General features: G+C 39.9%; 4 protein-coding genes across 4 annotated transcripts; 3 read left to right on the top strand and 1 right to left on the bottom strand.

Moving 5' to 3' along the window:
* Positions 1–54: 54 nt before the first annotated feature.
* Positions 55–4,664, bottom strand: LOC121989591 (transmembrane emp24 domain-containing protein p24beta3-like). The gene is made up of 4 exons (XM_042543725.1): positions 4,353–4,664; positions 2,304–2,490; positions 1,901–2,008; positions 55–478 (listed from the first exon to the last, which is right to left on the bottom strand). The coding sequence occupies exons 1-4, from the start codon at positions 4,569–4,571 to the stop codon at positions 345–347; spliced, it is 648 nt and encodes a 215-aa protein (XP_042399659.1). The 5' UTR covers positions 4,572–4,664; the 3' UTR covers positions 55–344.
* Positions 4,665–4,865: 201 nt separating this feature from the next.
* LOC121989589 (NADPH-dependent aldehyde reductase-like protein, chloroplastic) lies at positions 4,866–5,954 on the top strand. Its single transcript, XM_042543723.1, has one exon. It carries the CDS (start codon positions 4,896–4,898, stop codon positions 5,682–5,684), a length of 789 nt encoding a protein of 262 aa, XP_042399657.1. The 5' UTR covers positions 4,866–4,895; the 3' UTR covers positions 5,685–5,954.
* Positions 5,955–6,213: 259 nt separating this feature from the next.
* On the top strand, positions 6,214–7,211 carry LOC121989590 (NADPH-dependent aldehyde reductase-like protein, chloroplastic). The gene has a single exon (XM_042543724.1). It carries the CDS (start codon positions 6,324–6,326, stop codon positions 7,095–7,097), a length of 774 nt encoding a protein of 257 aa, XP_042399658.1. The 5' UTR covers positions 6,214–6,323; the 3' UTR covers positions 7,098–7,211.
* Positions 7,212–14,514: 7,303 nt separating this feature from the next.
* On the top strand, positions 14,515–14,910 carry LOC121991562 (NADPH-dependent aldehyde reductase-like protein, chloroplastic). The gene has a single exon (XM_042545552.1). The coding sequence runs from the start codon at positions 14,515–14,517 to the stop codon at positions 14,908–14,910; it is 396 nt and encodes a 131-aa protein (XP_042401486.1).
* Positions 14,911–16,692: the final 1,782 nt, after the last annotated feature.

A 16,692-nucleotide genomic window follows, 5' to 3' on the forward strand; every position in this document is an offset into this window, starting at 1 on the left:
GTTCAGAGATATTTCAGATACGAAGGTAGCTCAGACACAATTAGAGAATTCGTATATAAAATCAAATACTTATCCTTCGGAATCAACTACCTTAACAGTTTAAATGCTTTGTTCGACATGCTACAACATCTTCTCATTCGAACCCTAATTTAACAAAGTTTACCCCTCCCATAAATTATCCTTGTACAGTCAAATTATAAATAAATATCGCCATCCGCCTCAAAACCTTTGACGAATGAAATGCTTGCGACAAAAACAAACCGTTACTAGTTAAAGTGGTATATAAATGATGCTAAAGTAAAATACATGAACCGCGTCCTCATTTCCACCTCCGCATTTGAAGTCTAGACCCTGTTATATCCCACTGATTTGTTGAAAAGGCGTCGGATATAAACAACCTGAAGCCCACTCGCGAGAGCCAACACAACGTATTCCATTATCGTATAGTAAGTGAGGCGCCGTCTTGTGCTCTCGTTTGCTGCATTGCAAGAAACAATTAGATAGCTTAGGATCCAATATAACACATCTACAACCGAAATCAGAATTCTAAAGGACCAAAAGAAACTTTGGGTCTCAAGAACCGATGAATTCTAGCAACATTTGCACTATCATAATAAGCACGTCAAGCTGAAGTTCAACCAAGATTCACAATAGATACCAACGAACTGATACTTCAAATTTCTAGTGACTCGTAGAATAATGTATACTAGATATAAAGAAATCCAGATCTATAAACATTGGTAACTGACTCCTTAATATTAGATGCAGATATATACATATCGAATTTGTTAAACTGCAGAAGCAAAAAAGATAAAATTACAAGTACACAGGAGATTTGATATCAGTAGTATTCAATAGTTAAGTATTGACGTACATATTTGTAAAATTGAGTTATATTTGCTAAATACAACTTGAACCTTCACAAAAGAAGTTGCGCTGTTGACTTACTATGATGGTTACATGAGTTTGTGTTTCTTGCAGAGTTTTGATTAGTTAGTGATATACATATATAATCACAATATATTCCCCAAACACTTGCTTTCTTAACTTGCTGATGTTCGCTCATACTTGTGTTTCTTGCAATGGTAGTTATCTCTCCAACTCTAGATATGTAACTAAAAATGACTACCATGGAGTAACCTACTAAGGCGTACACTAGTAGCCAATAAAAGAAGACTAAATGATTATTGCTGTTCATAGACTTCCATAGCAAGAAACATTCATGTATCAAGTCTAGGTAAGAAAAATAACATATGAATTAACTAAGAATTGGGAACTTTATTTTTACACTTTACAGTGGGTAAATGGAATTGTTAAAATTGTAAGTTCAAACTCAAATTGTTAAATCTTGATGACCTAAAAGTCACTACATTATGAAATAAAGTAATACTATACAACTTATGAGGAATGGAAATCATTTATAGAAAAAATAAATGTACATAAAGATGATTCCAGTATCATCATCCTCTATCAAACTCTAACTGCAAGAATACGGGAATTAACATTAAATATAATTATAAACTAATCATTTTTCATGTTTGAACTTTTCCTTTAAATCGACAAGAAAATTCTAGAAAAATAGTATAAATATAAACTAATCATGATAAGCCAAAATACATTAGTGATAAAATTTTCTTTCCTTCGTGGAATTTAGTTTTCTTCAATGATTCTTAAGTTTTTCCCCTTCAAAACCAAATCTGAGACATTTTACAGATTCAAACACAATTAATTCCTACACCAAATTAGTAAATTAAAAAAAATATACATTTGATGGAACAAAACTCAAGGAGTTTAATCATATCAAAGACACAATAATATCCATACAATAATAAGTTCATGTATAATAAATTCACTTTAATAGTCTAACCAATCAAGTATACTGTTGGTCAATTTAACTTACTATGACGATGGCGAAGTTCTCGTGCTTTTAGATAACGCTGCTCTGCTGTGACAGATTCAAGTGCTTCCCTAAGCTGTGCAATTTTCACATTTATTGGATCCAAATGCTCTGCAAGAGATCAGGTGCAACAACTCTTGTCGGGAACAATATGGAAATAAAAAGGATAACTTTATATATGATTTTATAAAATAGATGGAGCTGAAGAAAGAAACAATCATAATGCCTCTTAGTTAGGATCATATTTAAAAAATGTATCAACAATGAAAACCTAGATTATTCTTTATGAATTGTGCTAAACTAGCAATTAACCATGGAAAAATAGATGACAAGCTTCAACATCAAATTCAGATAACAACAAAATATGTGAAATTCTCTAAATTCCTTCGCCATTCATTTAACTAACCATCTTTGGCTATGTCATGTTCATTCGGAATATGTCCTACATGAATGTAGAATGAGACTGTCTCTGGTGTTCTGTTTGGATTATGGAAACAGAACTTGTACATTCCAGATCGTGGGGCCTTGAATTCAAACTTATCACCGGATGTCCCCTTCAAGGAATGCACAGTGTTACCAGCTGGAGAAGTTACCTACACAATTTTTCAGATTTCAGTAATTAACAACGTTACAATCTGAAAATACCTTTTGAAAGAAGGCTAAAATCATCTGACAAGATAAACGGAAAAGAATATGACTATTTTATTCAAATACACTTGTCATCTGGAGAAGTTATTTCCTTCTTTGGACATCGCAGAAGTTTGAAGATCCACAACTCAACAATATTTCTAAAGTAAGGTAACTGTATATAAAAAACACTGTTAAGGTTGTTACAAAAATTTAGCAGACTTAAGAAGTTTCAATTGTACACACAAACTATTAGTCTTATTTAAAGTTTAGGTGGCCGATTAACAGACCTAAAAGGTGTGAATAAAATTGATTTTTATTTGGAAATTGGGCTAAACTTGAATAATCAGGAAATTAAAAGTACTAATTAGAACACCACAAACTTATAGCCACCAAAATTAACATAATTGTGAAGATAACAAATCAAGGTTTCTAAAACTAACATCCCTTCTTTTTATTTTCTGTCCTTTTGATTCAATGGATGTTGAAATACAAGTGCTATAAAAATCAAAGAAAGTTAAATTGGGGGATAGGAAATATTCTAATGCATTGCATATGTTGTAAAGAGATAATTACATGTATTGTATAGAACTCAATATAAGAATTTTAAACCTAAAATACAAATGTGGGATTAAACCCCAAAACACCTAACATGTAACACTCATAACACTCCCTCAAACTGGAGCACAAACCCTATCTATGTTTACGACAACCACCATACCTCCTCTCCAAATAGTTTCACTAACAAAGACACCATAGGGAGACTACTTCAGAATTTAAAGGATGCTTGATACAACGGTGAAACAAATATCATGTGTAACAATTCTGGTTAAACTAACAAAAGAACCTACTTCTAATTAACATAAGAGGGTTTTTTTTACACAAATAGAAGATAGGTACTATTTTCCATATGATTCTTCCAATGTTTCTCTGCTTGCATCACTTACCAACCAAGGAAAAACGCTTCTAGTTGATTTTAGAGTTCTCCCCTTTCCAGTGAATGGTGGAATAATAGTTACAGAGCAAACCTTAACATGAATCAATGGTCAACACCAAACTTCACGATCATGACAAAAGCAGGATTAAAACTTTCGTTAAAGAAATTATTTGGGCACATCATTTATCACAAAAAAATAATAAGAAGAACACAACAATTTCAGATCAGTGGAAGTGTACTTTTCTTCTGCATTTTCTGATCTAGACTAGTATTAGCTTCCAGTTGAATCTATACTTATCAAAGAGGTTGCTCACCAGCAATGGCTTCTCCAGATTGCAACGGATATTGATGCACCTCATTCCAAATCACACCTTACATCCCTTACCTATAACCTTCTAAGAAATTCAGCATATGAAGCATCGGTCTTAGTAGGGTGTCAGAACTAAAGAGTTTTAGGGAAGGGAACTAAAGATTCGATGTCACATTCTTAGCATATAAAATGAATACAGTGAAAGTTATGGTATGAGTTGAAGACACAAGGCAAAAAAAAAAGGTGGGTGGGGAAGAACAATTTGGATTCTGATTCTTAAATCCTTGTGATTCCAGACAATAAAGCATTCATTAAAACAAAAGAATTGAGATTGAGATCATTTTCTGTTCCAAACAAGCTGTTATAGAACCAACGGAAACCCTAATATTCATAAAAATCTAAACTTTTTCAAAAAGCAGCAATCAAGCTGATGAATTACCCAAAGATAGAAAACGCATCAACATACAACACCTTAATTATCTAATCCTTCCATCTAAATACCGCTTTCTTTATCTAATCTAATAGATCCAATCGAAAAGCCCTTGCCTGCGTAAGAAAGGGGGAAAATACGCATCACTTACGATAAGATCGATGCCGGGGTGATCGGAGTTCCAGAAGATGTCATGATCCACGACTACGAAATTTCCCGAGATCGTGTCCCCCTCATAGACGACGAACTCGTAGACGCACTCCACGTCGTTGACGGTGACGGACAGAGCGTAGAGACGGCGGGGGCAGCCGACGAGAAGGACTACAATCAAGAAGACCTCCCCGAAACTGATTGATCTCCTCCTCTCCATGGCTCTCCAAACTCGATCTCGATCGCTCTAACAACGAGCCCCCGATCCGTTTTGTTATCGCATCTTGACTTATGTGTCTGGTCGGTTTTTATATACCCTCAATTTCCCCAGGATCTTAAAAACAAAAAGGATGGCTTTTGAAGAAGTATTTTATTAGGTGGATTAATTTGAAAATTTTGGATGGGGTGATTTTTAATATTTAAGAATCAATGAGGGGGCAATTGTTACTTTGTCCTTCCACCAATACTGTGCTATGGATTTTCCTAAAACCCTATCATGCTCCTCTTCGTCCACAATTGATTACTACGCTAGCCCATCGACTCCATGGCCGACGCCCTCCCCCTCTCTGGCCGGATCGCCATCGTCACCGGCGCCGCCCGCGGCATTGGTCGCAGTGTCGCCATCCACCTTGCCTCCCTCGGCGCCTCCCTCGGCGCCTCCCTCATTCTCGGCGACAGCTCCGATTCCCCCTCTGCAGAACAACTTGCCGCCGAGCTCAATGCCTCCCCTGTTAACCCACCTCGCGTCGTCGCCCTCCGCGTGGACGTGTCCGACGCCGGTGACGTAAAATCCCACTTCAATGCCGCAGAATCCGCCTTCGGCTGCCGCGCCCATATCGTCGTCTCCTGCGCCGGGATCTGCGACGAGAAGTACCTATCCCTGGCTGAAACCTCCAACGAGGTCTGGGAACGTACCTTCGCCGTCAACGCCCGAAGGGACTTCCTTTGCTGCCGGGAGGCGGCGAATCGGCTGGTCCGCGGCGGAGAGGGGCGGATCGTGTGCTTCTCGTCCTCGGAGGTGGGTGGGCTCCCGCCTGGGTACGGGGCGTGCGTGGCGTCGAAGGCGGCGGTGGAGGTGATGGTGAGGGAGCTGGCGAAGGAGCTGAAGGGGACGGGGATCACGGCCAACTGCGTGGCGCCCGGGTCAGTGAAAACGCCGATGTGCTACGAGGGGAAGAGCGACGAGGTGGTGCAGAGCACATTGGAGGAGGGTCCGATGGGGCGACTGGGGGAGGTGGAGGACATCGCACCGGTGGTGGGGTTCCTGTGCACCGACGGCGGCGGGTGGGTGAACTGGCAGGTCGTCCGAGTCAACGGAGGCTACATGATTTGATCCCTCTCAGACTCTCAGTATTCAGTTATCAAGTTTCCCGCTCGCCATCTTCAGCTCCCTGTGTGCCATTTTCCGTCTTGCTTCTCTGTTATGTGTATTGTGTAGCGTCCCCGGCCATGAATGCTGGTTTCTCTTGCTGCTCCGTTGTGACTGTCGTTAGGGCAGGTCTTTAGATCTAGTGTGTCATTTCCCTTTAGCCATGTAGTTTGCTCTGTCGTGACTGTCAATTTCATTTCTCAGTTGATTGAATCTTTGGGGAATCAATTGTTTTCTTTGAGATCGATAGAAGTATTCTCCTTATATTCCATTGTTGAAGTCCAAAAGACAGTAAAATGCATAAATCTAATTAAAATGGACACTTTAATAGAGTATAGTATTTATTTATGTTTTGAAAATACTCAATTAAAGATGTGAAAATAATAGATAATGTTTATCTTAATTACTGTCTAAATAACTAAATTTAATGCATAAATATTAGAGCGAAAATACGAGAGAGAAAAATAGTGATACAAGGGATATTAGTTTGAACTTGAAGTACCTTTCATTGGAGTGGACCAAGCGGCCTTTTCCCGATTTTAAGGGATTTTGCTTTGCTTCCGGCCTTAATTTCGTCCCCAAATTAAAACCCTAATCGACTCCATGGCCGCCGCCCTCCCCCTTTCTGGTCGCGTCGCTATTGTCACGGGCGCCTCCCGCGGCATCGGCCGCGCCATCGCCACACACCTTGCCTCCCTCGGCGCTTTCCTCGTCCTCGGCTATTCCTCCAACTCCGTCGCTGCTGACCAACTCGCTTCCCAGCTTAACTCCTCCTCAGACCAACCCCCCCGCGCCGTTTCCGTCCGCGCGGACGTCTCCGACGCCGACGCAGTCAAATTCCTCTTCGACGCCGCGGAGTCCGCCTTCGGCGGCCGCGCCCACATCTTCATCGCGTGCGCCGGCGTCCTCGACGACAAGTACCCGACCCTGGCCGCCACCACGGACGAGGACTGGGACCGCACCTTCGCCGTCAACACCCGAGGGGCTTTCCTCTGCTGCCGGGAGGCCGCGAATCGGCTGGTCCGCGGCGGCGGGGGTCGGATCGTGTGCATCACGTCCTCGTCAGTGGTATCGCTCCGGCCACGGCACGCGGCGTACGTGGCGTCTAAGGCGGCGGTGGAGGCGATGGTCAAGGTGCTGGCGAAGGAGATGAAGGGAACGGGGATCACGGCCAACTGCGTGGCTCCGGGGCCTGTGGCGACGGAGATGTTCTTCGCGGGGAAGAGCGACGAGTGGGTGAAGAGGATAGTGGAGGAGTGTCCGCTGGGACGTCTGGGGGAGGTGGAGGACATCGCGCCGGTGGTGGGGTTCCTGTGCACCGACGGCGGCGAGTGGGTGAACGGGCAGGTGGTCCGAGCCAATGGAGGATACACTTAGGGTCTGTTTACTTGGGATGATGGATTCAAAAATTAAAGAAAGTTTTCTGTACAGAAAACTTTCTGTTGTTTATTTCATGCAAACGGATAGACTATTAATCGTTTCCCTTGTTTACTTACTTTGAAATAGTCGAAGGATGGATTTATGAATCCATCCACCGATTGAATTGTTAACAAATTTTTATCCACCCAAAATCGGGCGGAACACCATTCTTTCCTTCTCGTCATCTCTCACGTCCTGTCCTCAACCTCGCGAGTCGCCGATAGTCCTACGCAATTGGCCAAAACACAGGTCTCCTCACGGCCACTCGCGAATAACGACGTCCCCTCATGACCGCTCGGTTTACTAGCAGCGTCTCCTCACGGCTTTGTTCACGCCAAACCATTTCTCACTACCTTGGGTTGTACCGCTTCTACCTCCGCCATAGGTTCTCCGATTGGGATTCCGGATTCCGGTTATCTGCCTCACCAACCATCCTTCGCTCTGTGTCTTCGCCACGGCGGTTCATGACCAAGAGGAAGGATTCCTGGAGCTAGGCAGTGCAACACACAAGCAGCTGAGATGGTTGTGGCTCTTGACGTCGGCAGTAATACAGGGGAAGTGGCAGTGGAAGGTGTGGGAACACTCCGCCTTAAACACCGGCGTCCCCTAGCTCACCTTCGGGCTTTGCGAACAAATCCGGCAACGACTCTACTAAAAGAACAAGCTGCAAACTTTAGTATGTGAACAAAAACCTGTAAAACGAAAAAGCTATCCAATGAAATCTCAAAGCCAAAAGCCAGGAATTAGATTGATTTAAAGAAAAAAAAGGAACCTTGGAGAAGTTCTTGAAGAGGGCAAATTTAGAAGGGGATCTCGGAGACAAAGGTGTAGAGAAGGCCTTTCTATGAAACAGAGCAGTGTTGCGACTCCGACGGTAGTACCGGCTGCAATGACTGGGGCTCGCGAAGCTCTGGCGCTAACACGAGCCGCGGCGTGGACGGATTACTGTGCCTTTTGCCGTCGGATAAAAATCCAAGCTTGGCATAACTCCTCGAACTAGGTACAGGACCGAGCGTGACAACCCTCTCGGTTGCTATGGCTTCCGCCACCTCTCGCCGGGCCACCGTGCAAAAAGCTCTCCGCCCCTCTAGTTCCCATACCTCTCCTCCTCTTCTGCACTTTTCTTCTTCTCCACTACACCTTAATTATTATTGTCCAGTATCTCCCTTCTCTAACCTTCTAGTCCCCCTTGGAATACCTCTACCAGATCTGTCATCGCTATACAACAACACTTTTTTATTTCTTTTGCTGCTTCATTTCTTCCGTTCTCTTCCTTCTCTTCTCTCTTCCTTCCCTATTCCCTAGGGATTCTCTTCTTTCTTTGTCCTTTTCCCTCCCCTTCCCCTAGAGATTTTTTTCTTTAGCTGATTCCTTTCCCTCGTTGATCCGTCTCTCTGAGTAAACTGACCCTTAGAATGCGTTTTGGCGAGGACTAATCAGTATTGTAATATAATTTGGTTTATAAAGTAATAAATTTTTATAATCTGGGTTTCACCGCGGCCGTCAATTTAATAATGGGTTATGTTAAAATTATAATAAGTTGTCTAAATTTTAAAATTTCATTACATGTTATTTCGATTATGAAATTAAAATCCGAGGGCCTGATGAATCTCAATAACGAACTCAAATTTATCAAATTCAATCAAATTAAGACTATTTTATCTTGAGATTTTCTTGATTATAATCGTACACTTCAATCTTAATTTCATCCCATATTCAGCTCGTTGTAAGTTTCAAAAAAATAAATAAATAATAAAGAGAGAAACAGTGCTTTGAAATCTCACTGCATCATGCATGCGCAAGAGAATACTTTAAAAAATAAATATATAATTTAATAAATACAAAAATGTGATGCGTAATTTAAATATTAATAAAACTAAAATATGTGATTAATAAATATAAATATGTGATCGTGATTTAAATATTAATAAAAGTAAAATATGTGATTTAAGTAAAACATAGAATATTTATAGCCTATTGAACAATGCAATTGATAAGGTTAAAAGATGGGAGCAACAAGTTACCAATAGATTGGATCTTATATTCCTAGTCGTTTCTTATACACTCTCAATTTCCACGTGATCTCAACATATTTTATATATATATAATTTGGATATTGAACACTCCTAGTTGTCTTTGGATCTGAAGAAGAGTTTCTTGCCCAATATTAACATGTAGTAAGAGGGCCTCTGTCATCTCTCATTGTGACTCCTCTGTACTCAAGTGAAACTTCGGAAGAGAAAGAGAGATACTATGAAATGAACACGTGTATTATTGAGAAAAAATATATCTCTCTCTTCGGTTACCCATTCCATTTTATATCTTTCATGGAGTAATGACCCTAGTTATAATTATTGTTAAATTATAAATATTTATTTATTTAGAATTTTGGGATAATTTGATTATTTTTCTTTTTATATTTAGAGTACTTTATTTTTTTTAATTATTAATTTAGATTCAATAATATGGTTAAATTTTTTTTCTAATTTCTATATGGTATCAGAGCAAAATTCTCTTTCTCTGGCTTAATTTTTTCTGCCACTTTTATTATTGCTTCCTGTTGTCGCTACCGTCTCCTACTACTGCTGTCGATTTCGGTGCCGACACGCTGTCCTGTCTATTTTGGCATGGACGACCTATCCTATTGATTTCGGTGTCGACGCTCTTTTTTGCCGATTTTGGCACCGACGCTCTTTTTTGCCGATTTCAACACCAACGTCCTATGCTGTTGATTTCGACGTCGACGCTCTTTTATGTCAATTTCGGTGCTGACGCCCTGTGTTACTGATTTTGGCATTGACGTCATTTTCTACTGATTTCGACATCGACGCCCTGTGCTGTCGATATCTACGTTTGTCACCTTTTTTATCTCGAGTTCTGTGTGTGACCACGGGTCATCCTGACACCAGTTTTTACGGATCATATAGATGTATATCCTTATAATTTGGTTATTCTGAGCAATATTCGTTCTGTCATCATGCTTGGTCGTGCAGATACTTCATGGAAATTTGATCCGTATATATTATACCAGTTTTAATAGTTCCTTGCTTCACAGCTCTCTGTCATGTCAGCTTCCTCTCATAGAGGTTTGTCATCGTCTGATATTTCAGGTATATCTTCATCATTATGGATTTTGGACTCTGGTGTCTCCCATCATATGTCATCTAATTTATCATCTTTTGTTTCTTTTTCTCCCTGTTCATATATATTTATTATGATTGTCGATGGTACTACTATGTCATTAGTAGGTGTCGATTCAATTGTTACGTCTTGTTATCTCTTACTGATGTTTATTATATTCTGAGCCTTACTTTAAATCTTGTTTCTGTTAGTCAATTATGTGAGTATGAATATCTAGTCTCTTTTTCTTCATCCAATTGTTACGTTCAAGACATGTAATCTCAGAGGTCGATTGGGACATGTCGTAGGCAAGGAAGACTCTATGTTTTAGATTAACTCAAAGTACCAGAAGTTGTAGCTTCGAGTGTGGATTAATTATCTTTTCATCTGAATCGTTCATCTTCTGATTTTTATTTATGGTACTCTTGTTTAGGTCATGTTTCAGCATCTCATTTGCAGTTTTTAGCTTCTACAGGAGTATTAGAATCTTTAAAAAGTTCTGATATTTCTTATTATAGTGATTATAAACTAGGCAAATTTTTTGTCTTACCATTTTCTAAAAGTCTTTCTTTTTTCCTTCTGCTCCATTTGATCTTATCCATTCTGATGTGCGAGAACTCTTTCCTATTCCTATAAAAGGAGGATCAAGGTATTATGTTTCGTTTATTGATAACTGCACTCGCTATACTTGGGTCTATCTTATAAAACACATGTCTGATTATCTTACCATTTTTAACAATTTCAGAGCTCTTGTGAAAACTCAACATTCTAGTGTCATAAAGTGCGTTGTGATTTGGGGGAGGGGTGAATACATTTCGAATAATTTTTCATAATTACTACTTCTGATAGTACTATTCATCAACCCTCTTGTACAGATACTCCTGAACAGAATGATGTGACTGAACAAAAATATAGACATCTTATTGAAATAACTCATTTATTTTTATTGTCTGACAGTGTTTCTAGTACCTTTTGGGGGGAAACAATCCTTACCGCTTCTCACGTGATTAATAGAATTCCAACCTCACACAATTGAGGCTTGTCACCTTTTGAAAAATTGTATGGGCATGCTCCTATGTATTCCTCTTTGCGTGTTTTTGGTTGTAATTGCTTTATCCTTCGTCCATATGTCGAGCGTAATAATTAGCCTCTTCGTATGCTCTTTGTGTGTTTTTGGGTTATGGTGTTACTTAAAAAGGATATCGTTAGTTTGATCCCATTAGTAAAAATTATATGTCTCTCGTTATGTTGTGTTTCTTGAGTATATTCCATTCTTTTCTATTCTAGCTAGTTGGCATAATATGACAAAGTCATATCTACATTGTATTAATCCTTTTAATACCGACACTGAGAAAGTTTCACCCACAACTCCTACTGGTAACTCAACTGAATTTGGTACTTTATTTCTTGAGATATCCGCTCCACATGTTCCTCCTTCTACCACTACTCAATCATCTCCTGAGGTTGTGGATGATCCTTCTCTCCACCATCGTCAATCCACTCGTGTTTGTAAGTCTACTAAACTTTCAGATTTTGCCTACTCTTATTATTTTCATTCTTTTACTTCATTTGTTGCATCTATTCATTGTCTTTCTAAGTTTGTATCTTATAGGGAAGCTATTTGTAACCCACTTTAGCAGAGTGTTATGGCTGAGGAACTAACTGCTTTGCATCAGACTCATACATGAGATTTGATTCCGTTGTCACCAGGAAAACGCACTATTAGTTCTTATTGGGTATATAAGATCAAAACTAAATCTGATGGATCTATCGAGTGATACAAAGCTTGTCTTATTGCTAAAGGTTATTCTTAGGAGTATAGCATGGATTATGACGAAACATTTGCTCCTGTTATAAAAATGATGACTTTTTGTACTCTGATTGTTGTTGCTTTTATTCATCGATAGAGAATATCTCAGATGAATGCCAAGAATGCATTCTAAATGGTGATCTTCATGAAGAAGTTTATATGACACCTCATCCTGGTATTTCACACCAACCTGGTGAAGTTTGTAGGCTTCGTAAAGTACTTTATGGTCTCAAAGGTTATCACAGTGGTTGGTTTGCACCTCGTGCTTGGTTTGAGAAGTTTTCTACAGCGGTTACTTCACTTGGTTTTTATCCTAGTAATCATGATTCAACATTGTTTGTTAGGCGTACAAGTATAGGTCATATTCTTTTATCATTATATGTTGGTGACATGATTATTACTGGTGATGATTCTGATGGAATTGCTTCCCTGAATTCTTAGTTAACTAGTCATTTTACTATGAGAGACTTGGGTATACTACACTACTTTCTAAGAATTGAGATTGCTTCTTCCCTGAAAGATTACATTTTATCCTAGTCAAAGTATATATATGATTTGTTTGAGCGTGCTCGTCTTACTGATAATAGAGTCATTGATACTCCTATTAAAACTATGCTCGATATGCTCCATCTGATGTCTCACTTTTGTCGGATCCTAATTTATACAAAACTATTGTTGGAAGATTTGTTTATTTCACTGTGACTCGTCCAGATATTACTTATGTTGTTTATGTGGTTAGTCAATTTGTAGCTATACCAACTACAGTTCATTGGGTTGTTGTTCTTCATATTCTCAAGTATCTTCGGGGCACTCAATTTCAAAGTCTTTTATTTCCGTCTACTTCATCTTTTGAACTGCATGCATACTCTAATGTGGATTGGGATGATGATCTTACGGATCATAAATCTACCACTGGCTTCTACGTTTTTCTTAATGATTCTCTCATTTCTTGGAAGAGTAAGAAGCAAGATGTTATTTTTAGATCTTCCATAGAAGCTGAGTATCGTGTCATGGCATCAACTACTTGTGAGATAGTTTAGTTGCGTTGGTTGCTTAAGGATATGTGTATCTCTCTTCATCAACCTATTCCGTTATATTGTGATAATCAGAATGTTATTCAAATTACACACAATTCAGTTTTTCATGAGCGAACGAAACATATTGAAATTGATTGTCACATTACTCATCACCATCTTCAGATTGACATCATCATATTGTCTTTTGTTCCTTCAAATCTACAGATTGCTTATATATTTATCAAGTCACATTCTGCTTTACGTTTTCATTTCTTATTTAACAAACTCTCAATGCTTCTAGCTGCAGCATCGTGAGTTTGAGGGAGATGTTAGATTATATATATTTATTTGTTTATAGTTTTTAGGGCAATAAAGCCTTTTTACCTTTTATATTTAGAGTTTAGGGCTTCTTAACTGAACTATATAAGACCTTATACTCTGTATTTTTAATTATCAATTTTGGATTCAATAATACGATGAGTTTTTTCTTTTTCTTAATTTCTAAAATAACATTAAAATCCCCCATCTGCAATGCCCACTAGCCACCATTGCTACCTACTCATTTGGTAACAATCCCACGATCAACTCCTTTTGTAACGGCTAACGTAAGTCATCATTGATTCCCTCTATTGCTCATCGCTCCTAAACTGATTCCTTGTAAAATTAAATCTTCACCCTCTCATCCCTATTTCCCCCTTAACATGTTGAGCATAACCCGATTCTAAGGTCGATTCCCTAGCACCAAGTGTTATTTACTCCCAAGCCCGAGTGTCAAGCACCTTACGTCTGAAGCCCTACTACACTCAAGGTCCGAGCACAATAGCTTCCTTTAATCCTTTTCCTTTTGAACCCAACTTGACAGGGCCTAAGTCGAACCAACCTCCATACTTCGGCTTTTGGGAGTATCCCAACTCCTTGATCACAAAGTATTATAGGGTATCAATATCATAGGAATGCACATTCACATCTAAATCAAATGTATCGTAGGAATACACATTCACATATAAATCAAATTTAGGATAAAGTATGTTTATGTAGAATTATTAACTATTTTGTATGTTTTAGTGAGGAATGTTCATTAAAAAATTTATTATTTTATTATGAATTTATTTTTTTTATCTTTACTAAATAATCTATAAATTTTTATTATTTTAAATTGTATATAATATTTATTTTGAAAAAAAAAATATTAATAGTTGATCTTGATAATATTTTTAATAAATAAGTTAGCAATGCCAGTTATTTGTACCAAAAAAAGGTTTTTGAAGAATTATTTTATTAATTGGATTAATTTGAAAATTTTGGTAGGATGATTTTTAAAATTAACTTTGCCTTCCACCGACACTGTTCTATGGGTTTTCCTTATCCTAAAATCCTATCAAGCTCCTCTTCGTCCACTATTTGATTACTACACTAGTGCATCGACCCAATGGCCGACACCCTCCCCCTCTCAGGTCGGATAGCCATCATCACTGGCACTGCTTGCGGCATGGGCCTCGGTGTCGCCGTCCACCTTGCCTCCCTCGGTGCCTTCCTCGTTCTCGGCGATTGCTCCGACTCCCCCCATTTAGAACAACTTGTCACCAAGCTCAATGCCTCCATTGATCTCCCACCTCGCGCCATTGCCCTCCTCGTGGACATCTATGTCGGTGTCGTCAAATCGCTCTTCGACGCGGTAGAATCCACCTTTGGCGGACGCGCTCACATCATCGTCACCTGCGCCGCTATCTGCGACTACGACTACCCATTCCTGGCTGAAACCTCCGAAGAGGTATGGGACCACACGTTGGTCGTCAATGCCCGAGGGAGCTTCCTTTGCTGCTGAGAGGCCACGAATCTACTGGTCCGCGGTGGAGGGGGGAGGATCGTGTGCTTCTCGTCCTCGGGGGTGGGCAGGCAACATCCAGGTTACTCGATACGTGGCGTCCTTAAACCTTTGTCTCCGTCAACGGTCGAGCAACGACCTTAAACCTTGTTGCCATCAGCGGTCGAGTGGCGACCTTAAACCCTTGTCTTCGTCAATAATCGAGCGGCGTCAACAGTCGAGCGGCGTCAACAGTCGAGCGGCGACCTTAAACCCTTGTTGCTATCAGCGGTCGAGTGGTGACCTTAAACCCTTGTCTCCGTCAACAGTCGAACGACGACCTTAAACTCTTGTCGCCGTCAACGGTTGAGCGGCGACCTTAGACTCTTGTCGCCATCAACGGTCGAGCGACGACCTTAAACTCTTATCGCTATCAATGGTCGGGCGATGACCTTAAACTCTTGTTGTCATCAACAGTCGAGTGACGATTTTAGACTCTTGTTGCCATCAACGGTCGAGCAGCGACCTTAAACTCTGCGTCTACATCAAAGGTCGAGCAACCGCTATAAACCTGAGATCGATGAAAAATGGTCCGTTTGGGCAATTAATATGACGTCAATCGGTGGGCCACGGAGCCACACGTGAAATATTTCACTTCATGGTAAGGGGTTCGCAGCTTGAACCCTGAGCGGTAGCACAATGAAATATCTAAAATGTATGAAAAGGAAAAGTCGAACGACGCAGAATGAAGGATTAACATAGCATTAGATAAAATTGTTTGCCGAACGGACAACCATCCATTAATACTCTGATAAGACCTACAAGCACATGAAAGAACAATACAGGATTCGCTCAAGCAAGCTCACTCCAAAAAATCCAAAATATGTCGGGCAGTGACTTAGTTAGTTTGTCCCGACTGATGACCCTGCTTGTCAGAGCGGAGGGGAGGTAGCCGCCTTTCTTCAGTTGATCGAGTGTCCTGTCGATAACAAGGTTGAATAGACGGAGCGCCCCGATCGGCGACCTTGTCGCTAAAAGCGTCCTAGCGGATGTAGGCCTACTTCATGAGATTAAACCTGCTCGATTTGGCTCCTTGATAAGTCTCTAAGGTCACTCGGGATGCCTCCAACTCTTCATTCAACTTGGCCAGCTCTTCATCTTTGGTGTCGAGCTGGGTCTTCGTGGCGGAGCGCTCGGTAACCTACTCTCCCTCTCAGCGTTTAGCGAGGCCTCCACGTCCTTCAAGTTTTGAGCAAACACCTAAAACTCCTTATTTTTGATCTCCAAGTCCTCGATGGGTTGGAGCTTCCTGGTGTTGGCCAAGTTAAGCTTGGACTCGAAAGAGCTGTCCTGTTTATCAAGCCGAGCCAACTGAGAAGCTTGCTTGGCACTTTTGCTCTTCTTCGCCTCTAGTTGCTCGGAGATCTTACTCAGATCGGCTCTTAGTTGAGTCATCTCAGCGCTCATTTGCTCCAGCTGCGCCTAAGAAGTTGCTGCTTAGCCGCTTTGATCACATAAAAAAATAGGGTTCTGAAAAAAATCTAAGGGTTAATAAAAATTTCTAACTTTCTTAAAAATTTTAAGTTGAATAAATTCTAAGTTAGAGAGTTTGCAATAATTTTTAGCAAAAAATATTCTAAGTTAAAACAATTTCTAAGTAACACTTTAAGTAAGAGAGAAAAATTTTGACTTAAGAAATTTTGCAAAAATATTTTTGAAATTTTTTTTTAGTAAATATTTTAAGTAGAGATTTCTAATTTCGGAAAAACTTTTAACTTTTAAGTAAAAATTTTATGCATACAA

This window comes from Zingiber officinale, chromosome 6B (genome assembly GCF_018446385.1).
Source record: "Zingiber officinale cultivar Zhangliang chromosome 6B, Zo_v1.1, whole genome shotgun sequence".
NCBI lineage: Eukaryota > Viridiplantae > Streptophyta > Magnoliopsida > Zingiberales > Zingiberaceae > Zingiber > Zingiber officinale.